This window comes from Triticum dicoccoides, chromosome 1B (assembly GCF_002162155.2).
Source record: "Triticum dicoccoides isolate Atlit2015 ecotype Zavitan chromosome 1B, WEW_v2.0, whole genome shotgun sequence".
Classification (NCBI taxonomy): domain Eukaryota; kingdom Viridiplantae; phylum Streptophyta; class Magnoliopsida; order Poales; family Poaceae; genus Triticum; species Triticum dicoccoides.
In genome coordinates, this window is record NC_041381.1 from 25,753,138 (window position 1) to 25,779,011 (window position 25,874).

General features: G+C 44.7%; 2 protein-coding genes, 2 non-coding genes and 1 pseudogene across 4 annotated transcripts; all 5 read right to left on the reverse strand.

The window, feature by feature from the left end:
- Nucleotides 1–11,631: 11,631 nt before the first annotated feature.
- LOC119317015 (metallothionein-like protein 2C) lies at nt 11,632–12,472 on the reverse strand. Its single transcript, XM_037591401.1, has 3 exons — nt 12,292–12,472; nt 12,116–12,190; nt 11,632–11,985 (listed from the first exon to the last, which is right to left on the reverse strand). Exons 1-3 carry the CDS (start codon nt 12,354–12,356, stop codon nt 11,880–11,882), a joined length of 246 nt encoding a protein of 81 aa, XP_037447298.1. The 5' UTR covers nt 12,357–12,472; the 3' UTR covers nt 11,632–11,879.
- Nucleotides 12,473–16,376: 3,904 nt separating this feature from the next.
- Nucleotides 16,377–16,449, reverse strand: TRNAR-ACG. The gene has a single exon. It is a non-coding gene; the product is annotated as a tRNA-Arg (tRNA).
- Nucleotides 16,450–16,594: 145 nt separating this feature from the next.
- On the reverse strand, nt 16,595–18,574 carry LOC119317020 (annotated as a pseudogene).
- A 4,354-nt stretch (nt 18,575–22,928) lies between these two features.
- TRNAR-ACG lies at nt 22,929–23,001 on the reverse strand. Its single transcript has one exon. It is a non-coding gene; the product is annotated as a tRNA-Arg (tRNA).
- Nucleotides 23,002–23,151: 150 nt separating this feature from the next.
- On the reverse strand, nt 23,152–25,252 carry LOC119317035 (outer envelope pore protein 16, chloroplastic-like). Its single transcript, XM_037591428.1, has 6 exons — nt 25,051–25,252; nt 24,922–24,973; nt 24,717–24,748; nt 24,030–24,063; nt 23,829–23,896; nt 23,152–23,488 (listed from the first exon to the last, which is right to left on the reverse strand). The coding sequence occupies exons 1-6, from the start codon at nt 25,156–25,158 to the stop codon at nt 23,348–23,350; spliced, it is 435 nt and encodes a 144-aa protein (XP_037447325.1). The 5' UTR covers nt 25,159–25,252; the 3' UTR covers nt 23,152–23,347.
- Between the last annotated feature and the right edge of the window lie 622 nt (nt 25,253–25,874).

A 25,874-nucleotide genomic window follows, 5' to 3' on the forward strand; every position in this document is an offset into this window, starting at 1 on the left:
TAGGCAGTAAAAAACATGACAATTTATGCACCACGGACATGATAACTGACACACGAACACCGTGATATCTTTGATCCAAGAATTTTTGTTGTTGAAAATTTACCTCAGTACCTTCTGTGTAAATAGCATATAATTTACTCTCCATAAATTTGATAACTTACGCACGAACACCGATAATTTTGACTCTGGGGTGGAAACTTGTTGGCAACATACTCCCGGTAATTTCTATGTAACTAGCGTGATAATTCACACACCATAAACACAATAACTTACATACAACACCGTGGTAAGTTTGACCCGGGGGGAAAGTTGTTGAAAGTATATCCCTGGTAAATTATATGTAAATACCATGATAACATACTCACCATAGATGTGATAACTTGCGCAAGAACACAATGATAACTTTGAAGAGGTCTTTTTTGTTGTTGAAAATACACATCCGATAACTTCTATGTAAATAACATGGTAATATAGGCACCGTAGACCTGATAACTTATGTACAAACACCGCTGTAATTTTGACACTATAGAAAAAAGTTGTTGAAACACACCCCGATAACTTCTGTGTATAAATAGTATGGTATTTTTTATGCACCGCAAACCTTATAACTTGCGTACAAACACCGCGATAACTCTGAGTCTTTTTTTGTTGTTGAAAACACGGCACAATAAATTCAATGTAAATAACATGGTAACATATGTACAAAAAATTGATAACTTAAGCACAAACACTATGGTAAATTTGATCTGGTGGAGAAAAAGTTGTTGAAACGACCCAGTGTAAATTCTTTGTAAATACTCCGCAATCCTCTCTCTTCGCTGTTTTTTTAAGTAGATCACTCGTTCAAACTCAAGCAGAAAATACCACACGTACACACGTAAGCACACTCTATAAAGCCACCTAAGGAACCCTGCTAAACAAGAATTTATGGAGAAGTCCATCCATAAATTTAGGCATAAAGTGCAGCACTGAAATGAAAATCAGAAATCATCTTTCTATGTACTTACACAGGGTTAAAATGGTTGATTTCCATCCAATTAACAGCAAACAAAGGCTCGACGTGTTGGTTATTGGGCTTAGTAATTGTGCTTAGCCTATCCACACAAGACCAAGGTTCAAGTCTTGTCAATTTTTGGACGTGGAAAAAATCAGGAGAATCGAGCGAGAGAGGCACAATGCTTGCTCAAGTCGTTTGGGAATTGTTCGGTAGGATGACTAAAAACATAACGGTCATCAGTTATGACGCTCCTTTTTTTTTGCGGGAAGTTATGACGCTCCTTTAGGAATATCTAGTTATCAAAGATAAAAGTGAGAAATAGTCCATTGTACATTATCATTATTTTGTCCGTTATAGATTACGTGATGAGCTTAAGATAAATTTGCCTTATCAACCACGGTAAATACCTTGACAGATTTTCCTTAAAAAAGGAACCTAGTTGTCCTTGGTATACGTGGTAAGTATTGTCGGAACCATTACATTCATTTCATATTATTCTATTATGGTTACATCTTTGGACTAAGTCATTCTAATCCCTTGCTCAAATGCTCCCATTGAACTTGTTTTTTGGAAAACATTTGTAGAATAAGTGTATTATGAAATGTTCATTGACTAGCTTTGCATATATACATCGCTGCAGATTCTTTTTTAGTTTCATTTTTTTGTTTGGAATCTGGACTCTTTTATATTTGACTTATATTTTTGGCTTCATTCTCTATTTATTTCATTTTTGATTTTCCCTCTTCCTGAATGGCAAACTGAAAAATAGCAAACAAACTCAAAAAATGCATTTTTTGCAGGAAAGAAACATTGCTTATTTTTTACCGACGAGCAAATCTTTGTTTTCTTTGGACGGTCACCGGGGGGACAGAATCCCCACCTGAATATATTGCTCAAAAGGCTGCCAAAGCCAAGAGTCGCCCATAAGCTTTGGCTGATCTAGTTTATAAGGGAAACCGGATCGAAAACCTAAACAAGTTGACCACGTTTATGAGGGAAACCGGGCCGAAAACCGTACAGGTAACAAGGTTACAGAAGAAGACAAAAAATAATTGACGCCCAGGAGAAGGCATGACTTACTAGCATGCAGAAAGACCAACGCCACGAGAGACGCAAGTAGATGTGGGGTGTTGTTGAGGGATCACAATGCCAAGACTGTGCAAACAACCTAAGCACCACACCGGCGTGCGTACCGAGCCTCACGACACAACAGAGGATCATCCATAACCAACGAGTGCCAAACCATAACACGAACCTTGACTGGGAGATCCGCCACGAGCGATCGAGACGATTAGCAGGTTGGGGAGGCATCATTGCGTCATCATTGAGCAAAAGTGAACCAAGACAACACCAAGAGCCCGAAGCTCACCGCAGCACAACGACAACCATGGGAGGGTCTTGAGCATGCACAACAACAGTACAGAGACCACGCGATGGACAACCAAAGAGAAATCACATGAAGAACACACCAACATGGATGACACACTAAATGATGGGCATGGGCGGATGGATGGTGGCGAAGGGCTCGACAAGGAGGCAATGTTGGCGACGGTTTGGGGAGGACGGGCGTAGACGAGTGGGTTGAAGCAAAATGGAAAGGTCACACACAGTGCAGAGAAGTTCACCATACAGATATGAAGTTGCAAACCGCGCCGTCGACATGGAGGAGAGCCCAAACCAAGAAGGTACAGCTCAAAGACCACACCTCCAGGAAGGAAAGCGACACCGGATTGGCGCCGCCGTGGTCAGCTGACACATGGGTCAGCAGGGATTTCTCCCAAAGCTAGTACCAAATCAAGATCCCAAACCAAGCTGTACAACTCAAAGACCACGCCTCCAGGAAGGAAAGCGACACCGGATTGGCGCCACCGTGGTCAGCTGACACATGGGTCAGTAGGGATTTCTCCCAAAGCTAGTACCAGATCAAGGCTGACATCGTCAGAGCAGCTCCGATAGCCGAAGCAATGCAAATTAACGACCGACGGGCCACCATCCATAAGGGTCAAGGAGAGGTAGGCATGAGGTGATGGAGAGTCGAGGAGCCGGCTGGGGGGTGGGGTAGCACGCAATGGAGCGCAGGGGTGTAGACGGCCAGGTCGGACACTGCACATGGCAGATCCGATGCACGCGTGCTTGGTCGTCGATGGAGGGGACCTCAAAGGCACAACCAGCCGGCGTAGGTACTCCGGCCTCACCCAAGCACCAGAACTAGCGCAAGCACTGGGGATGAAGTAGAGCAAAGGAGGCCGGGCTGCCACCCCGCACCACCCAGGCACGACGAGCAGGCAGACCAAGACCTGCACAAGGCGGGGAGCATGGATCCCGCAGCCGTGGCACACCGGCCCGGAGCAGAGGAGGGTCGACGCGGAGGATGGCGACGCAGGTCGAGAGCGGCGAGCACCGACCGGATCTGAACGGTGGAGGACGCCGACGGCCACGGTGAAAGTGGACGTTGCGCGGCAGCGCGAGATGGGGCGAGGCAGTAGTAGGGAGGTGGTGGAGCGTCGGCGCGCAACAGGGTCCGGAGCACGCCCGGAGAGCTGAGGACGAGATGGATCTAGATCTGGCGAGTGGAGATGGACCGGGGAGGGTTGCGGCCGCGCGCTGCGTGCGTCCTCGCCGCCGCCGTCAGCCGCTGGGCTTTGCCCTTAGGCTTCCTCCAGCGATGGCGAGTAGGGAATGGGCGGCGCGGTTGCTCCCTGTTGTTGGCGGCGGCGGGGGCCTCCGGAGTCGCGAGAGCGACCCGGGAGGCAGCGGGCAAAACAAATAAAATTAGTGGTCCAAAATTTAAAAACAGCCTTTTGGAGCATCGTTTTTTTCCAAAGCATTATGTATAGTATTTTTTATTCACAAGTGAAACACTAAGCAACGTTTGTCATACAAGAAACTCAGTCACCCAAAAAAAAAAACCCGCAAAAAAAATACAAGAGACTCTTATATTTCTATATTTTTTTACGGACGGAGTATTAAAAAGAAATACATCCAGCAAGCTACAACCTGTGCAAACGCGTAGGATTTCATTTTCCGCTAGAACTAGGTTCTCACGTAGTGTGAGAGATCCAAAGACGTTATCTACTCCCCGGAGCACCACCTGGTCAGGCCGGTTGCCATCTTGCTACGCCATGTCGACATCGGCAACGCATCACGGCATGCGCACTACGGTAATCATGCTCAAATTATATCTGCAGCCAGCGTCTGACTTCCGTGTCAACCGAAAAGCTTGAGGATTAATTAAGATTAGAGGACCAAAGGCCTTCATGACCAGCCGGGCTAGCTAGCTAGCAAAAGGTGTGCTCTAAACAAAGCATACTAGTGCTAGTAATTAATTGACCAATTTGAAGTTTCAAATCTACTCCACTAATCAATTCGGATGGGAGGGACAAGTCAAATCGCCACCAGGCTGGATCAGTTGTATATTGGTTCATTTTCATACAATTTCTTGAAGAGCAAGTGGGTACAATTCTTGGGCAGCAAGTGGTTTTACATATTATAAGTTTGTAATCCAAGTGTGTGATGGGCAACGACGACGGATATCCGGTGGATCTTGTATGACCATCAGCTTGCAGCATGCATGATCAAGTTGCTTAATTTATTTACTATGTGTGCTATTATTGGAAATATATAAACGGCTTATGGGTTCGATCGTGTGGATCAGTAGATGAAATGTGCTGGTGAGTATAAGATTAGTTTGATTGACAGTATCTATGTGAATCTTTTTTGTGTGTGGGTAGGCAGTTAGTGTGCAAGAGGGGTTTATATTTGGGGAGCTGTTCAAGCGTCTAGTTGCAACTTGACCAATACTATAAATAAAATTGAGATAAGCCTTATAAATCGAAAAGGAGGGAGTATTGCTCATGCTGATCTACAGCAACAACAAAAGAGATCAGTGTGCGGGAACCATGGACCTGGATTCCTAGGCATGACTGGACAGCTAGATGCTCGTGTACACAGGATGCTATGGTACCTTTAGTTCTGAATCACCTCTTTCTTGATTTCTCCTTTTGTCCCAATTTCACGACCAGGTTCATTCAAGGTTAATTTTATACTCTCGCTGTTCCAAAATAAATGTCTTTGATGTAGTATAATTTTAAAATGTACTATATCAGAAACACTTATTTTGGGATTGAGAGAGTAATAAATATGCTTGGTAGTATGATTGTCAAGTAAACGAGACCAGTGGCGGAGTGTGGCATCAAATGAAGGCGTCTTCGTGTCTTTCTCCTCCTTGGGGGCATCGTGTTGGAGCCGGCTACGACTGGAACACCGGGGGATGGCGGCATCTTTGTCGCGTGGTTAGCTGAGGTAGGGTGTTAGTTTTTGTTTTTGGCAAAGATGATGGCGTTGAGTGGAGCTCCGGTCGCGGCGTGGACTTCGGTAGCCGGTTCTTCCCGGCGTCTCCAAGGTGCTCTTTCATGGATTGCTTGGTTGCTTTTTAGTCGGAGCTGCGGTGGAGCTGGTCCGGGTGATGACGATGACAGGCACTCGGTGGTCATTGGTAGAGGGCACGGTCAGCGCAAGTCATGCATATTTTCCTTGTGATGGTCGTCGTCAAAGTTGGAGATGTCGGTTGGCTGCGCGTGTGACTTTCCATTGACATGTGTCGTCTTGGCTTCTGCGCAGCTGTTTGCGGGTTGGCCTCGATGATAGAGCTCTATGGTAATGCCGGAGTCGCCAATTCAAGGTAATCGGTGATGACGATGACACTTGCGACTCCTCGGCGGATGTCTTTCTTCTTTGCAGCTTTGTGTTCCATGTCGGTGCCCAGGTTAGCCGGTGATGCCTATATCATGTGGGTTGGGTTGTATCGGTCTTAGCCCGATTTTCCATAAATTAACCAGACAATTATGTTCTTCTTAATCAATGAAAATGCAAATCTTTAGCCTTGTTTCACAAAAAAGTAGGAAGGGGCCAATGGACCTCATATTTGGTGCGCTAGGCGCACACACCCATTCCCCGCATCCTTCTGGACTAGCTCATGTGTAGGCACCCTATTTTTTCGTTTTTTTATTTTTTTTCTTTTGTTTTTCTTTTTCCCTTTAAATAATTTGAGATTTAAAAAAATCCATAATTTTTTTGAATTTAAAAAAATGTTCAAAAAATCATAAAATGCTCATGGATTCAAAAACGTATTCATGATTTCAAAACAGATTAATGTATGTTCTGAATTTTTTTCAGAATTTTGAGGAAACAGATGTCCACAAAACAAAATTCATCATGATTTTTAAAATACAACTAATTATTCAAAAAATGTTTGTGAGTTTGAATAAATGTTCATGATTTTTTTCATGTTCGCAAAATTCAAAATATGTTCATGAGTTACAAAAAAGTTCATCTATTCAAAAAATGTTCATGAATTCGAAAAATGTTTGTAAAAACTTAAAAAAAATTCGTTAATTTAGAAAAATTGTTCCCCTATTTCAATAATTGTTCGTCATTTAAAACAATTTTGCTGACCAAAAAAAAGTTCACGAGCTTCATAGAAAATGTTCATGATTTTGTAAAACAATCTTTGAAAATTTAGAAATGTTCACAATTTTGCAAACGTTTAGCAATTTGTAAAAAATGTTCTTGAATTTTAAAAATGTGTGTACATTCAAAAATGTACATGATTTCAAAAACTAAGAAAAAGGAAAGAAAATGTAATAGAAAAATAATAGAAAAAAAGAACATGAAAATTGAGGAATAGAAAAAACGAATATGAAAAAAGAAAGAAAAGAACGAAAATAAAAAGGTAGAAAAAACTAAAAGAAGAAACAGTTTGGGAAGGTTCTAGAAACTTCCCAAATCTGGAAAGAGCTAATGCGCCGGCCCAAAGTGTACGTAGCTGCAGGGGGTACGTGCTTGGTTGCTAACTAGTGATCTATGCACGAAATAGGATTCCCGGTGCGAATTGCTAATCCCATAGTGGTAATACTGGGCCATTGCCCAATATGGTCCCAAGAAGCTTCGGTGCTAAACGAGATCACATTGAGATACTCAAACGTAAACGAGATCACATCGAGTCCTCCTCGTTGGCGCCTTATCCGCCCCTTTTGCCTGGTGGCGCTCACGTCCAACTCACTTGGGCCGACGCGTTTAGCTGGATTAGATTCTTTCTTTCTATCGCTTCCGTTTGAAAAAAAAAACAGCTCGCTCGTTCGATTTAATTGACTGTTGATCGGTCAACTAAGTTGACCGTGTTGACCATTAAACTTTTGACTGCTTCATTGTTGAACATGTTGAGTTTAAAAAAACATCAAGTTTGAAAAAAAAAGTTCCTTCATTTGAAAAAGTTCATCGATTTTGAAAAAGTTCATCAAATTTTCGAAAAAGTTCATCGATTTGAGTAAAAATTTCACCACTTCTAAACAAAGTTCATTGATTTGAGAAAAAGTTCATCGATTTTGAAAAAAAGTTCACCAATCTGAAAAAACTTCATCGGATTTCAAAAATGTTAATCAAATTTGAAAAATAGTTCATCCAATTTGGAAAAAAATTCATCGAATTTTAGAAAGGTTCATCTAATTTGAAAAAAGTTCATCGCATTTGATAAAAGTTCATCGATGTTGAAGAAAAAGTTCATGAATTTCAAAAAAGTTCTTCGAACCCAGGAAGAAGAAAAAAGAAAAAAAGAAAAAAAGAAAAAAACGAAAAAGAAAAATAGAATGAAGTAAAAGGCATAGAATGATGAAAGTAGCACAGCCAGCTGGAGGTGGCACGGTGGTTATCACAGCTTACAGTTAAGCTGGACGTCTCAGGTTCGGATCAAAGCACTAGCAGATTTCCTTCGCGTTTTGAAAAACAAAGGAAAAAGGCTAGATGGGCAAAGATGACTCGAGGAGCAAACCTCTAGTCGACGCTCGAGGCTCCTCCACCTCATCCACTCCCTCTTGTCATCGCTAGGGATTGTCGCTTGACAAAGCCCATGGTTGACGATGGTCGCGAGGAGTTTTAGTTGTTGGTGGTCTGCTTTGTGGCTATTTCAAGAAGACACCATATATTTCTTGGGTCGTACTAGCTGGCGCTGGTCTGGGAAGATCCATTTTCATTTATTTTTATGAACACTAAAGATTTATTTTCAAGATGATGATTGGAACATCGCTTCATGTTCAGGTGAAAGTGCGATTACCCTTTATCTATTGGACCTAGCAATGACACATTTGCGTCGTTAGTTTGCTGAAGGCATTTGTCTTGGTGACGATGTTCTAGTCTTCATTGATTGGACACATCATCCGCAATGAGTAATTTTAACATGCTCCTTCTTACCCCCTCGTTTCACATGGGAGGTAAAAAGGTAAGAGTTAATCAGGCCACTACTTAATTAAATCAACGGCTCAGACCTATTATGTACTCTTACCTTTCATGTGAGGTAAGAGAGAGCATGCTAAAATTTGCCGAAATGAAAACATTTGTCATAGGTCCTAACTATCACAGGCAGAATTCGGCAACGTCAACGAGAGTGTTGTCTTCTTTCTTAAAAACCTTGTTTCAGAAGAATGATGATTTAGTCGTTGTATCTTTTCATAATTTTGCCATTCTTGTGTATTTGTTGTACTCGTACTCTAATTGTTGATGATTTGCCCTTATTGCCCTACAACAACTCTAATAAATATTTAGCTGTGTGTATTCGCGGATGGAGGGGTCGGGATATAGGACCTTCCTTTTGGAAAAAGAAAAGCTTGGTAGCATTATTGATGGGTCAGTATGATTTCGATAGTCCGGTTGCAACTTGAGCATTGTAAACATGATGCTGCTCTGGGTGCTCTGCAACAAAGCAAAAAAAAAAAAAAAAAACTGAGAACTCGATGCACAAGTGTGCCATGGACCTAGATTCCTAGATATGATTGGACTACTGTCTACTGGATGCTCATATATATGCAGGGAAGATGCTGGGAGCCTTTGGTTTTCCATCACTTGTTTTTCTTTCTCCTTTTTGTCCTTTGTCCTTTCTTTCAGGTCCAGGGTATGATGAGAGGATAAAAGAGATGCCAAACCAAACTATTTCCACTGGGATAATTAGGAATGAAAGACAAGACAAATGACTTTTAAAAACTCAATTAATCTGATGGAAAACTAAAAAGGATGGAATAAAATGCACTAATAATTTTAAAATAACGTCTTGCAAGTGGCACTACACCTCTCTGGCTCTCTCTTACACAGTCGCCAGCCGCTCGTGTGCATCCTACGAAAGTATTTTTGTTTTGCGAGGGAGCATCCTACGAAAGTTGTCTCAAGTTTTCGTTCGTTTTTGGTTTGTGCCACATAACATGACCCCTCGATCGGTCTCTCTCGAGGAAGAGTCGCCGTCACCATCGTCCGTGTCCATGTCCTTATCTTAATCATCACCGGTTCAGCTATTTTGTATCATACCGCGTGCATTTTTTTTCTTCAAAAAGAGAGGAGCTCCCTCGGCCTCTCCATCGAGTGATAATCGCATTTGTTTATGTAATATCTTGTCATGGTCCTGCTTTAACTTAAATAAAATCATGCCTGTGTGCATCAGTCGATGCAAAGGCAAGAAGATATGACGTTTCTTTAGAATGATTCTTGATAGTATTTCCTATGGATCAGTATAATTTGATAGTCTTGTTGCAAGTTGAGCCATGCAAATATGATTCTCTTACTACTATTTACCTATGCTGATCCGCAACAAGGGAAAAGAACTTGGTTCACAAGTGTACCACGGACCTGGATTCCTAGACACGATTGGACTACTGGATGCTCGTACAGAAAAAAGATGCTAAATGCTTTGGTTTTCCATCACATGTTCTTGCTTTCTCCTGGTTGTCCTCTTGTCCTTTCTTTTTAGTCCAGATCAGTCAAGATTAATCATGTTAATTAATATATAGCGTGATGGATGAATGGGAGATGCCAAAGCAAACTATTTTAGGCCCTCTTTGATTCGTAGGATTCTCAAAACGCGGGAATACGAAAAATAAAGGATTGAAGTGGCAATGCCCACTTGAATCCCATAGGATTAGCACACGGTGTTTTATGCCACAGAAAAAACAAAGAAAGTGAAAAAAAAAGGTTGGAGTGGATGATAGATTTTCAGTGAAATGTAGTACACATGTTTCCATAGAAAAAATTCCTATATGATTCAATCCTATGAATCAAGAGACCACTGTAGGAAAAATTTCTAAGGATTATAACTCTCCAAAAATCCTATGAGATTCCTTTGAATCAAAGGAGCCCTATATGAGAATATACGGTTGAAACATGACCCGTGCGTGGATAACTAGGAGATCATAGACAGGGTTGATCGCCCAAAATAGCAACTGTCAAGTTGCACCTTGATGGAACAAATCAAAATTTGAAAAAAAAATGTTCCAAATTTACCGAATATTTCTGATTGTTGTGCATTTTTTAAGTTCCTAATAAAAGGTGTTGTCACTTTTCAAGAATATTGATGTTTTCCCATAGTTATTTTACTTTTCTGACCTCCCTCACCCCCTAATGTTAGTAGGATGCAATGTGAAGTTAAAAGAAAGGATGCAATGTGCACGAAACCACAACCACTCTAGTATCAAAACTGTTGTCCTCGAGCAAGCCAAAAGTTTTTCTTTGAGAAACACAGCACAGACTACACACGCACACTCACCCTTATAAACACACGCATTTATATCCTACCCCTATAAAGGTCTCCGAGAGAGAAATACCGAGCCTATAAATTTTAAGATTGATGAAGTCGTCTAGTGGTTGGCGGGCATGCCATGATGCCGAACAAATAGCACCGGAAGAAAGCCACGAATACATCCAGCCCGGGACATACTTTATAGAAGAAGTCCATCCGAATGAGATCGCGAAAATTCGCTCCCGACAAAAGCCGAACACTGATCTGCAAGGAAAGGAAGCCCTTGCCGCTAGGCTACTGCCTGGTCCTTCTAAACATAAAATTTTGAAGGTTCACTGATGGTATTACCGCAGTACGTAGTGCACCGCCCGTCCTAGGAAAGGAAGCTGCGTCACCTTTACGATTTTTGTTTTGTCTGTTCTTTGAGTTAGGTAGGCGTGCGAGTGAGTGCGACACAGCATGTGACCTCTACCTCGACGTACGTACCTCCGCGTAGCCAGAGCTAGCTAGAGATCGAGGCGGCGCGTTCCCTCACCACCGTCCGTGCCGGGTGCCCATGTCCTTATCCCAATCGTCACTGACTCAGCTAATTTGTACTGTACTCTGCTCACCGCACCACACCGCACTGCATGCACCTAGGCCTACCCACCACCATGATCATCATCCTGCGTCGCAACTGTACTGTACACAACCCCGTTTGGCACAGCCTTCAGTTCTCTCGCCATTCTTCTTTGCTGCATGCAATCGGTTCGTTGGTGACATTCAGAGTTCCTGACGAAATACATATAAAGATCTTCAGGCAGCTAGCCCAGCATGCAAGAACTCCTCTCTCACGACTGGATCCGTTTGGTTCTTCTGTTCTGTCATTTTTCCGTTTCATGTCGATCGATCAGGATCAAAGCTAATTGTTTCTTTCTCCTGCCTGTTAACTTTGCTCTTTCGGCCAGAGGTGATCACATTCACATCATGCACGGCTAATTGACATTTTATTTCGATGTTAATTTTGTTCTTCCGGCCGGCGGTGAGTGATCTCATTAATCAGCACATGCAAAGATTTAGAGGAGAACAGAGACAGGCCTGGTCGATATCAAAGTTGAGGAGGCGCCATGTATTAGAGTTTGGAGGCATGAGCAAGGACACTGCTGGTGGAACACACGGGCGTACAGGTACAGAGTTAAGGAACACACGACGGTTTTATTTTATTCAGCGCGCGCGCGGGCGGGCGCATGCAGCGGCTAGTGATGGTGGTGGTGGTGGTGGTGGTTGCTTGTCCAGTTGTCCTCCTCATGCTCGTGCTCGCCTCTGCCGGCCGGCCTCCTGGGCGCCGGCTCAGTTGCAGCTGCAGCAGGAGCAGCCGCACGCGGTGCCGCACTTGCAGGTGGTGCAGTCGCAGCCGCCGGTCTCCCCGCCGGCCATCTCGAACCCGCCGGAGCTCCTGCACAAGCACAACCACGCCCGCCCATGTCCACCCACCAGTCAGTCAGTCAGTCAGTCAGAGATCCATGCATGCACGTTCTCAGTTAAACAGAAGAGCTGATTAATCAGTCAGCGCGTACGATACGTACCCCTTGTGGGAGGCGGTGGGCATGACCATGGCGGCGGCGCCGGCGGTGGCCTCCACGTCGGGGAACATCTTGCACCTGCGACGTACGCACACGTACACATGCAAATCAGTACCTACCATTACTATGAATCGTATATAAATCTGTACGTGTGTAGCACAGCAGAGCAGAGCACGTACCCGCCGCAGCCGTTGCCGCACTTGCAGCCGGCGCCGCATCCGCAGTTGCCGCCGCAGCAAGACATCCTCCTTTCCTTGGTGGGTGGTGGCGAGGGGAGGAAGGTGAGGACTGAGAGGATGCTGTGACTGTGAGGAGTGAGGAGGCTGGTGTGCTTGGGGTGTGGAGGAAGAAGGCGAGGAGGGGGCCTATAAATAGGCGGGGCGGGGGGCGGCAAAGGATGGAGGGGAGCGCGCGGTGCCCCACGGCGCCAGCTTTAATCGGGAAGAGGAATCATCATCAACGTCGACGTCGACGTCGTAGCAGCGGCAGTAGACGCCGGCGGCACGCATGCGCCTTCCCTTTCTGCCCGCCCGCGCGCCTCTGATCCCATCACTGTAGCTGTAGGTAAATAAAGTGGGAATAGACGCACTCTATCGACGCCACAGTAACATGCACGCACCATGATCGCCACCCTACAGCAGTAGCACGAGCGGCACGCACTGAGTAGTAGCGTTTTGGATCAGATGATGGAGCTGGAGATAAGCAACAACCGACTGACGGGCTGGCCAGAGTTACAGTGGTTAAATAAACAGAGGAAGGCTCGCTCGCCCGCCCGCTCACTCAATGAAGCGCCAACAATTCACTCACGCACAAATGCCTTCACTGTGCCAGCGGCCAGCCTAGTCGTCTACATCATCATCAGATCATGTCACTCACTTCCAACAGTTTCTACAGCCCAGAGCGTCGCAGGCGGAGGCGGACAACATCTGTCAGCAGCAGCGTCTGCTTTCCCCGCCGCTCATTTGTTCTGCCAGCGGTGATAATTACTGTCTTTGTCGTTCGGTTCACCGCTGCCGACGGTTTCGATCGTGAACTGGAATTTCTTTTACCACCATGCATGTCTTCTCGAGCAAAACGTAAGCTACCTACTCTCTCTCTCTCTCTCTCTACTTGCTCGTACCGAAAATTTCATTTTTGATATGACAAGTGGATGCGTGCAGCACTCGCCGGGGTTGCCGGTGGAATCAAAACGTACGTGCGCCATTGCTGGTAAAGAAAAAGCTTGGACGGATGCAGAGGTGAGAGAAAGGAAGGGCGGCTCACGGGGGCGAGCACTGTCCAATCCAATGCCGATCGTCTCAAGTTGCTTGCGGGGAGGAAACTGTACTACTATTAGTACAATTATTGCCCATGGAGCATCACGCAACTGCTCCTCCGTGGACGGTGGTAGTGGAGTAGAGTAGATATATTTGGAACAGTGTGAGGCGAGGCGAATCGCCACCACCACCAACGCGTACTGTGCAGATGATCTCGCCCCCTTGCTTGGTCTGACTCAGCAGCACACGATTCATAATTATTGGCGCCATTTCTGTTTATTATACACTCCCTCTGTAAACAAATATAGGCTGCATGTCCCATCTCCTGTATGCAGCGGCGAAGAGAGCTGAAGCGGAGCATGTTCAGGCTGAAGAACAGAGTTAGCGTCTCCCGGGTTCAGTTTCTGCGTCCTCTGTTCTGTCGGAACGGAAGGCAGCCGTCCGATGCGCAAGCAACGGTTTGGATAACTTCCTGATGAGGTTTACAGGGCTGGCTGGGGGAAGGAGTTTGGCATCTGAAGATCGGACCACGTTCTGAACCTGGGGTATCCCTCCTCCTTCGATCTTCTATCCAAAATACACTATACATACTCACAAAAGAATATCCACCATATTAGGTACTCCCACCGTAACTTATTATAAGATCTTCTTAGAGATGTTGTAAATGTCAAAAAAGCGTATGTTAAGTTACGAAGGGAGTATTTGAAAGGCAGTGTCCCGGCACTATGAGAGAGGCAAATTATAGAAGTGGGGAGTAAAGTGTGGCGAATGAGGATGATCTTTTTCTTTCCTCCAAACAACTTCTCATTTTAGTTCTACGGAGCTCGGGACAAGAACAGAGACGTTTCACTTGGTCGAATGAACGCCTCAACCCGACAAGTGAGAAAGTTGGACACTTTTATTTTCTGCAACCAACATTGGGACATTCACTTGAGCAGCCACACCCTTCATGCCCTCCCCTCCCCGCTTTCGGATCACTGCCCGCTTTTGCTTGCCACGGACCGAGGACCGAAGAGACCACCTTCATAAAAAATTGAGAACATTTTGGTCAAGATGCCAGGATTCAAAGATGTTGTCCAAAAGTCTTGGAACGAGGAGTCCACCCATTCTGAGCCTTGTCAGATTTTGTTCCATAAGTTGCAAAGGATGGGTTTGACAACTCAAATCTTATAGTGAAAGTATGTTCTTGACTTAAGGTCCATCTTCACATGGCCCTTAGGTGATCCCACACCTTGATATGGCCATGGAGAACCACACCCTGACCCGAATGAAGCTGACATTACACACATGTTAAAGCGGAGGGCTATCAGTCTCGCGGTGCTTGAGTGAACAAGGAAAAAGCAATGCTCCAAACTCACAAATCTCACAGAGGGCGACCATAATACTAGATTCTTCCACTTGCAGGTCAATGGAAGACAGCGGGAAAACAACATTCACCGCCTTAAGCATAACAACGAGCGGGAAATGGGCACGATGAGAAAGACGAAATCACCTGAAGCCACTTTGCCAACACATTGGGTCGGCCGCCGCGCGACCAAACGGACTTTCTTTGGGCAAACTATTGACCTTCCAGGCTGCGCCTTTGCAGGTATTGATGCATCAATGGAGAAGGAGGTTGCGGTGGATGTGACTAGCATGCATAGTGGGAAGGCCCACAGTCCAGATGGCTTCACCGGGTTGTTCTTCAAATCATATTGGGGCATTGTCGCTCCGGACATCATGGTCATTGTGTGCCTTTTCTCTGATAGGAAAACCTCTAACTTCCAATGGCTCAGCTCGACGAACATTGTGTTTCTCCCCCAGGAAATGCGGTGCCCAGGAGGTCACTGACAACAGACCCATTAATTTGATCCATCCATTATGAAAATCATCTAAAAACTCTTGACTACCTGGTTGGCTCCCTTCATGAGGCCTTTGGTCGCCATTGCACAAAGTTCTTTCATCAAGAAAAGAAGTATCCATGAAAACTTCATGTTTGTGAAGAACTTTATGATCATATTGCAAAACCGCAAGAAGCCAACCCTTTTGATTAAGTTGGATTTCAAGAAAGTGTTTGACACTATACGCTAGGACTACTTGCTTAACCTTTTGTGGTGTAGATGACTCCTTGTCAAATTTATAGATTGGGTTGCCACGCTCCTTTCCACAACCTCTTATAGAGTTGTGCTCAATGGAGTTCCTAGGGGCAGCCGTCGGGCATGGGACGTGGTACATGGGCGGATAATGTGTCGGTTTTAGGGGCTAGTGTTGGAGATGCCCTCTGAACTGAACCTGTAGCACCCTGGCGAACCTGTCTTGTATGTATTGTGGAGCTTTAGGCCTAGTCTAGCTAGGCGTTGTTTAGGTTTTCGCCCGGTTTTCCTTGATAAACCGAGTATTATCCTTTCTTTCTTCATTTTAGCACTAGTCTTTATGCGATGCATTCCGTCTTTGGGGTGTTCTTGTAATACCCTTTCTAATCAATGCATTTGGTAGCTCTCCTGCCAACATTCAAAAAATAATAACAACCTTGCTCAAAATGACCCAAATTTTTTGTTCCCCATAGTACCTTTGTTGCTTCACTACGCTTACAACAAGTTTGGACACTCAAAATAAGTAAGGCTCTTAAGAAAGACTCTTTAGCCATCTATTAACATAAAAACAGTTCCAATTTAAGATCCTTTGGAAACCGAAATGTCTAAGTTGGATTTATGTTTTTTAGTTTCATAACAGTCATAGTTTGGAGATAGATAGGCATCAAAATTTGATCCCGTCTGTTCAACTTTTCGTTTCGGGTTGTTCATAATGTTTGCGGTAGTGAGCTCCTGAAGGTTTTTGGGTTGTTTATAATGTCTGCGGTAGTGAGTCCTTCAAGCAAGAAAACCCTTTAGAGAAACTCCACAGGGGATTGAAGCTTCTATATAGTATGAAAAGAAAAGGTTAATTTGTAGCCAAAAATACAAAAGAAATGTTTAATATCTATACTTTGTTACTTCACATTTTCTGACCAAAAATAATAAAGACTTAAGCGACTCCGCTGGGGATCGAACCCAGAATCTCTGGTTTCGTAGACCAGCGCCTTATCCATTGGGCCACGGAGTCGTTGAGTGATTAAGTTGAACGTTGATCCTACTTAATTACATACAGCTGACCGAAATCACTGTGCGATTAGTGAGCACATTTGTGTCATTCCTACCACGGTTTTGAAAAAAACTATGCTAGTACCAAACTAGGCCAGCACAAAGGATGTCATAACTGAAGGATGCAAACCACTCAGGAAAATAAATAAATTGTTCAGAACATGGACATGAAGGAAAAGGGAAGAACATTGGAGGGAACGGCTCCAATTATTAAACAGAGGGCGGATGGCTTCAGTCAAGAAGTTCTTATTCGTCTTGCTGATAAAAAAAACATTGCCATGCATATGGTCACACAGCTAGGTGAGGTAGTTGATGAACTCTGACGGCGGTCGCAATCGCACCTCCGGTGATGGCATCCTGGGCAATCTTGTTCCCTTTGTTGTTGCTCACAGCAGAGATCAGGGCGCCGCTTGCGATGCCTCCAATCAACGCATTTTTCTACGGGGGTACCAGAAAAGAGAGAGATGACTAAATACTCTCAAGACTGACTGCAAACATGCCAACAACAATATTGATCATAAAATAGATAATATTTTTATGGTTAAGATACCTAACCTGCTAGCACAATATTAGAGTTACATAATCTTAGGACAGGGTGTGGACACACAAGTGAAAACTAGCATCATGATTTATGAGATGCAATGAATCGGATTGATTCTTCTCGTGCACTAATTAGCAAAGAATCTTAGTCAAACTGAAGAAAGGATCTCCATTGTCAAATGGGCAGAGGCAGTCATGCAGATAGATATTCCTCCACCTTAGGTTCAGTTAAGTGCAGGAAACATGAAAGATCCATTTTCAGAGAATCATTACCCAGTCATACTGACCGCGGACCCTTTCCACTCCATACTCCATGCCTACATACACTCCAGCAACAGCACCTGCAGATTAACAGAAGAAGCATCCGAATGCGTCAGCGAACATAAGAAGAAACGGATGAGCGATTGACACCAATGCATTCTTATGAGCCAAATAAAACAATAAAGAAATGTTCTTCTACTTAGTTACCCCAATATGCGCCCTCCTTGCACATTTTCTTCAGCTGCATAAAAGACCAGAATACCATATTAGTACACTGTAGATGGCAGATAGATAGTTACCTTGACGCAAGTGCAGAAACAAGGCCACTGACTTTTCACTAATCCACAAGTAGAGAGCAATTATGCAAAAGTAGTGGTTCAAGGCCTTAGACTTTTAGTTCAGCTGTTTTTTTCTCCATTTATCATACGAGGGTATGTTCAAGGCACCCCTATTGAACAAGTCTGAACTGTTGAACATTTAGTCAGTTGCACAGTTGAATATATCATCTGCCTATTAGGCCACTACTATTATACTATTGTAATACTGATAGTGGCAAGACTCGGGACAATTAAGTTAAGTGAGAGAAAAAACAAACGCAGTGGAAACCAGCACTTACTGTCTGCTCAAGCTTGCGCTTCGAGACACTCCCTGAAAAGCAAAGGAAGATAATTTGATGTCACATTTGTCTGCACAGCACCAACAAAAACTGATGTATGTCCCACTGTATGCTGTTTCTACCTTCAAACTAAAATCTGGGCGTTTCTACCTTCATCATTCAGAAAAGAAGAAAAAAATCCTTAATTTTCTCAGGGAATGGATCTATCAGTTACCCTACACCGTCGCCCAAGCTAGGCGATTTTCTGAGCGCAAAAGGAAAGAAACCGGCCGAATCTGTGGGGCGGAAGAAATCAGAGACGGGATGCGTGGTTACCACTTTGGAGGCAGTCGAAGGCGTCCTCGGCGGCCACCCTGCAGGCGCCGACCTGCGCACATTATCCAATCGCCGGATCAGACACATTGCAATATACAGACATTGGATGAAAGATGAGGGAGCGTACGGCGCCGATCTTGAGGAAGCCGTCGACGGTGCGGTTGAGGAGCGGGTTCCCGAGGTCGATGGCGATGTCCAACTTGTTCGACCCCGCCGACAACCCCGCGCGAGGCATCCTTCCTGAACCTTCTCGGCCGACCTCCCTCCCTCTCTCGCTCTCTCTCGTCTAGCACTCGGCACACAGATACAGAGCAAGAAGATAGATAAGCCACGTTATCCCCATTCCAGAGACCCATCCATTTGTAGAAAACTGTTGCACACAGATACAATGCTTTTCCAGAATGGAGAACCAGGTTTTGGCCCAAAGTTGTTAACAACATATTTAAAACATGGGAACCACTAAAGAAATTAAAACTTACAAGTTTCTTCCGATCACTTTCCCTCTCGTCAAAGAACCTTTTGCTCCACCAAGCAAGTAAGGCCAACTCCCACGCATGACCCGAAACGGATGTTCGTTTTGTCCGGATTTTGTCCGTTTGGTAGGGCTATGGGGCGGCGTCCGGCCATTTTCCTCGATGCGTTGGCCGTGCACCCAACGCGCGGACACATCATTTGTAGTCAGGGGTCGTCGGTCGCCGACGTCGGGATTGGCATTTCGTCGGGCAGGTTGCGGGCGCTGGGAAGGTTGGCCGTAGGAATCGGTCGGGGTTGCTTCCTTTGCGTCTCGTTGGGCGACTAGCCAGCGCCACTGTACTCAGGCGTGACGTTGACGTCGATGACAGACATGGCGCCGGGGACGCCGGCGCGATCACGCTGCCGTCCCACGACACGGAGAACCGGGTCTGAGCATGCTACCGCAGTGGATGAAAACCGGGCATCTCTGATGTTATGGGGTAGCTCGACGACTGGTACTGCGGAGGGCGAACGACCGACGAGCCTGTGCTTGCCGCGACCATGGCAGTGGCGGAGAGAATGGTCGACTGGGTCGGCACAACCCTATTATGATGTGGGCCTGCGTCGTCGCTGCCTGTGTGGCCTTGGCGGTGATGGCCTCGTTGTGGTGACGACAGCCTTATGCTACGCGGCCACGTTCTCGGCGGCGAAGTCGGTAGTGGCTTTCTTCGCCGCCGCAAGGGCCCGCCGGGCCCTCCTCTTGGCGATTCAAAGTCTCGCCACGCGACCTCCGCCGGCGTGAGCTCTGGTCGTGGGTTCTTCTTCTTCGCGTCGTGGGGCGGGCGGTAGTGGCGACCGGGTCGCCGGTTGCGGGTTTCTTCATGGCGCCGACCATGGAAGTGGGATGGGAGGGGAGCGCGGGTGGGTTTTGGGGAATAAGAGGAAAAGCGGGCGTGTTCTGTCCGCGACGGCCGGGACAGGGGAGGACAAGGGCACGCATTCCGCCTATCCGCGCGCTGTCTGTTTCGACGCAAACGCGACCCAAATTTGGGCCAGAAATACGTTGTCCGTTTTCTCCCGCTCGTTGGGGCACGATTTGTGTCTGTTTATCTCCAAACGGACGCGACCAGACCATTTGGGGTTGTGCGTTGGAGTTGGCCTAAGACCATGTTAAAATCTCTCGGATTGGGGACACTCGTCCCACCAAACTCTTTTCTCATAGAGATAAGCCCTCAATTTGCAAGATGATATTTATGCTCCTCCCTAAATTCCCTTGGAAGAAGTGGGACATTTGTGAGGTGATGGCATCAATTGGCCACTTAGGAAATTTCATCATAGACATCAAATAGGTAGGGATGCTAGCAATACAAGTAGTGATTAAAATTAACTTACCCTATAGGATAAATTCCAACCAAACCGTTCAACAATGTTTTTAATAATCCTATCAACAATAGGTTGGAGATTTTCCCTTCTCAGTTTTTTTTATAATGAAGAGGGACTCCCGGGTATTAAACGAGAAATCTCCTATGTGACAGCAAAAAATCTGAGCAAAGCATTTTGACATCTCTTCGTCCACATGTATGGTGTGGAGGTCACTCTTATGGATGTTAATCTTTAATCCAGAAGGTTTTTTCAAACAAACAAGGACCTATTTTAAATTTCTAGCATATTCAGCAGAAGCCTCTAAGAAAAAAATGGTGTCATCAACATATTGAAGGCTGACAACACCACCAAAGGGACCACATGCGGTAGAATACTAGCTATCAATTTTTGATTCATAGCTTTAGCAAGCATTTTAGAAAATACATCATCCACCCGATTAAAAAGCAATGGAGAAAGATGGTCGCCTTGTTCAACCCCTTCCCCCCGCAAAGTGGTTCCATTAGTGTCATGAATCCTAGCACAAAAATGAGCTTTGATGCGGAGAACAACAAATCCAATTAATTCATTTTTGCCCAAAGGCTCTAGAAGTGAGCATTTCCATGAGGAAATCCCAACTCGCTTTATCATAGGCTTTCTGACAGTCTAGTTTCAGGACCAGGCCATTGGTGTCAGTCCTGTGAATCTCATGAATCACTTCATGCACCTTGACCACACTTTATAAAATGAATCTACCGTTGATAAAAGCAATCTGGTTACGAGATATCAATCTTTCACAAGTAGGAGAGACTCTAGTGGTCATAGCTTTAGAGACAATTTTCACCGCACAATCACTTAACTAATAGGTCCGGAGTTTTTCATATCTTTGGCATTGGGAACTTTAGGGACTAAAGTAATATTAGCAAAATTTAAATGATAAAAATCTAAGGTACCAGCTTCAAAATCCCTCAGCAACCACATAAAATAATCTTTGATCAAGTCCTAGAAAGTTTGATAAAATAAAGAGGCCATCAGGTCCAGGAGCATCACTTGCATAAGAACTCATAATGGCAGTCTTTATTTCTTCCTCGAAAAAGGGTTTTCCCCGTAAGGCATTGTCTTCCATAGTCATTAAATCATTCTCATTGCAGAAAGCATAATCCATATGGATATCAGGTTTTGGTTCTAAATAGAAAAGGTCTTTATGAAAAGTAGTTGCAACATTAAGCATGTCAGAAGTAGAGGTAACAGGACCTGAGGTCCATTCAATTCTAAGAGCATTACTAGTAGAACCCTCAAACCCTCAAACCCTCACTAGCATTTTAAGGGTCCAAAAATAATCTTTTTGTGCACTTTTACGGGTTGAAAAACAGGGGCAAAGATTAGAACCTTCAAACCCAACCCTTATAACGGAATATTCCCCATGAACGACGTTGTCGTTGCGCGCGGGAGGTCGACGGGGTGGCCGCCGGCGACGGGGGCGACTAGCAGCGGCGGTCGCGGGCGTGGGCGCGGGAGTTCGGAGGATTTTCCCCTCCCGCACGAGGATAACCGCCAAATGAGGGTTGGGGGTAGGTTTTGCTCCCCAACCCTTACTTTTGAGGATTGGGAGACGGTTTGAGGGTTGGACCTTTAAATTTTTTTGAGGGTTTGAGGGTTAAGGGGTTCTAGTCTACGGCTTTTTTTCGACGAAAACTGTAAAAAAGCAGTTATTTTTAGGGGTTTGAGGGTCTGAGGACTCTACTAGTAATGCTCTAAGAGGTGGTTTTTACGATGTATATGATTAGCCAAAGAATGGGAGTAGGCATTACTACTATCTCCCTCAAGAATTTATCTATCTTTGGATATCTGCCATAAAGCACTCCTCTTTTTTTTTCTAAATCTCACTTAATCCAGTCTTAATATATTTTATTCTTTCGTAGTCTGTAGTAGAAAGTGGGCTAGATTTAGATATGACATCTAACATATTAAACTCCATAAGGAGGGCCTTCTTTTTCTTCTTAATGGCAGCCTCAATATTTATACTGCAGCCTTTAATTTTCTTCCTAAGAACCCTAGTTCTGCATTGCGAATTATCAACAGAAGAGATATTGTCAAAGACAGAAGTCCACACATATCATGAACTAATTGAACAAAACCAGGTTGAGATAACCGTCATTTCTCAAACCTAAACATTTTAGGGCTATTGATCATTCTAGCCCCGGTATCAAACATCAGGGGAGTATGATCACTGCCCACGGCCCACCCTTGAAAAGGTTACTCCCTCCGTCCCATAATGTAAGACGTTAGGACGTTACATTACGGGACGGAGGGAGTACAAGTGAAGAAAGAGGGGAATGTGCATCCTAGTTCTATCAATGACAACAAAAATAGGATCAATCTGATTATTGGATCGGGTAAAGTTTCTATTAGAGATAAGACCATCTCATCTCAAAAAAGGATCAATTTTGTTTTCTATAATCTTAATAGAGGTAAGTACAAATGAAGGAAGTACTAAATAAAGGTCGAAAATGTCTATACTTTGACCACGTATCAGAGGTAATTGGTAGTTTACACTTTTAGAGTTAAATAAGTTGCAAAGTTTAGCATTGGCATTTATCATTTAGTTTCGGGCTGTTCATAATATCTACGGTAATGAGGACATAACCATTTCGGAACAAAAATAATACTCCCCACGTCCCAAATTGCTAGATGTCCGTTTAGGCGACGAGTAATTCCGGACAGAGAAAGCAGAAAGCAAGCAAAATTTAACATTGCCATTTATCATTTAGTTTCGAACACATAGTTTTGATAAAGACGACAAAACAAGTTAGCTTAAACGGTAATGCGGACATAAACATTTCTGAAGAAAAATAATAGCACTAACTGGGAAGGAGGGAGGTACCAAAAAAAAGAAGCGACTCCGCTGGGGATCGAACCCAGAATCTCTGGTTTCGTAGACCAGCGCCTTATCCATTGGGCCACGGAGTCCCTGAATGTATGGATGGAGCGTTGAGCTTACTTAATTAGACACCCGTGACCGGAATCACTGTGCGGCTAGTGAGGGCATTTGTGTCATTCCTGCCACGATTTTGAAAGAACTATGGTACCAAACTAGGCCAGCACAAAGGATGCCATAACTGAAGGATGCAAACCACGAAGGAGAATAAATTATTCAGAACATGGACATGAGAACGCAGGCAACAGAAAATGGAAGAACATTGGAGGAAACGGCTCCAATTATTAACACAGAGGGTGATGGCTTGGCTTCAGTCAAGAAGTTCTTATTCAGTCTTGTCCGATAAAAACATAGCTGCGAATATGGATGGCCTCACAGCTAGGTGAGGTAGTTGATGAACTCGACGGCGGTCGCGATGGCGCCTCCGGTGATGGCGTCCTGGGCGATCTTGTTCCCTTTGTTGTTGCTCGCGGCAGAGACCAGGGCACCGGTTGCAATGCCTCCTAGCAACGCATTTTTCTGCGGGAGCACCGGAAAATGGAGATGGATTAATAAACAATCTAAGACTGACACAAAACATGCAACGGTATCATCGATTATGAATGCAAATACTTCCTCCGTCCCATAATATAAGAGCGTTTTTGACACGGTGTGGAGGCAGAAGTTAAAGTTGTCATCATGATTTATGAGATGCCATGGATCTGATTGAATCTTCTCTTATACACTAATTAAGTAATTAGCTCAAGATCTTACTCAACAAAAGAAAGATGTGGGATTGTTAAGTAGGCAGATTTTTCCTCCACATAAGGTTCAGTTAAGTGCAAGAAACATGAAAGGTTCATTTTCAGAGAACCATTACCCAGTCACGGTCACCACGGACCCTTTCCACCCCATACTCCATGCCTACATACACCCCAGCAACAGCACCTGCAGATTAGTCACACAAAAAAGCATCTGAATCTGTCAGCGAGAATTAGAAGAACGGATGAACGATTCATGTTAACACATTTATCGAGCCAAATAAGACAATATGTAGAGAAATGTTCTTCTACTTAGTTACCCCAATATGCACCCTCCTTGCACATTTTCTTCAGCTGCATAAAAAACCAGAATACCACATCAGTGGACCACAGATGATAGATAGTTGCCTGAACCTTAATAGCGCAGGTGCAGAAATAAGGCCACAGAATTTTCACTAATCCACAGAAATAAGGCTTAGACTTTCAGTTAAGCTATTTTTCCTCAATGCCCTTAAACATTATCCTTTGCTCAAAAAGAAAAAAACTTAAACATTATTCTACGAGAGTTTGCTCGAAACTAGGCACTGCTATTGAAATAGCCTGAAGTACTGAACATTTAGTCAGCTCCAGCTTAGAATATATCATCTGCCTGTCAGTACACTACTAGTGGAGCAAATGTTTGAAAAATTGGCTGATTAATTAGTTAACTAGCCAAGTAATCCCTGCTCAAAGGGCGACCGAGCAGCGAATTAACAGATTAATCGGCCGGTTAGCAGGCCGATTCACCTATTAATCCCCTACTCGCCACCCGACAGGGCAGTTATCAGTTAACGATTTCCTGAACAACGAGCGGAACATCTAGTTGTTTGACACTCAGACGGTAGCCAAACTCAGGGGAAATGGTGCAACATAATGCCCCCTAATCACACGACAGCGATGGCGTCAAGCCAGGGGTGTTTAAAAGACTAAGTGAGACAAAACCAAGCGCGGCGGAAACTGATGCTTACCGTCTCTTCAAGCTGGCGCTTCGAGATATCCCCTGCAAAGAGATGAAGATAAGTTGGTGTCACATTTGTCTGCACAGCGCCAACACAAACTGATGTAGAGTATGCCCTACTGTACGCGAGTGAAAAATAGTGCTCTATAACACTGGATAACAACAGACAGCATCTGGCCAGGATCTAACCGAGATCTGGCCATTTGGTTAATTACCCCTGTGGATGCAGTCGAAGGCGTCCTCGGCGACCACCCTGCAGGCGCCGACCTGCACGCATACATTGGATCAGAGTCAGCCACATTGCAACATAGTACAGACATTGGAGGGAGGGAGAGGGAGCGTACGGCGCCGATCTTGAGGAAGCCGTCGACGGTGCGGTTGAGGAGCGGGTTCCCGAGGTCGATGGCCACGTCCACCTTGTTCGACCCCGCCGACAACCCCGCGCTAGGCATCTTTCCTTCTCTTGACTGACCAGGCAGTGGCGCAGTGCAGAGCAAGAAGATGGAGTAGAGTACAGTGAGAGTGAGATACGCACAGTGGGAGGGATTATGTATAGGATCTCTATGTATAGAGGGAGACAGAGAGGGAAGCAGTGGCTGTGAAGCCACGGCAGCCTTGGACCCTACTCCGTTGGGGGGACTCGCGCCATGCATGGCCACGCGTCCACGGCCGGAAACAAAAGCGTCACTCCCGGCGCTGGTCCCCGTGGGATCCGGCCATGGATGCACGCACGGTGCAGGATGCCCTGCCGACTTGCTTGCCTCCCCAGAGCTAGTTATCCAAAACAAGAAGCCTATCTTTGGCTGCCATTTTTTGAGGTGTAAAAATAATAATAAGCTGAACACACTAGACAAACGTTATCTTTTCCGATTTTAAAGTTGATGGCAGGATGAATTAAGTTAAATCACATAATCCTCTATAACCAGTAAGCTTCTTAGTTTTAAAGAGCTTACATTCAATTGAGGTCTCTAATTAAAATTGTGTCGCCCAATTTTAACCAGGTCAACAACTTCCCAAAGCTCTCTCGGTCAGCTCTTATATTTCTTTACGGAGGAAGTATCATACATTGTGCTTCCTGACTTTTTAATCCTTACAATTAGTTGACGTATTCAATTTAGAATTGGGCCAACCAATTTTGACCGGGTAAACACTTTTTCAAGCTCTCCCA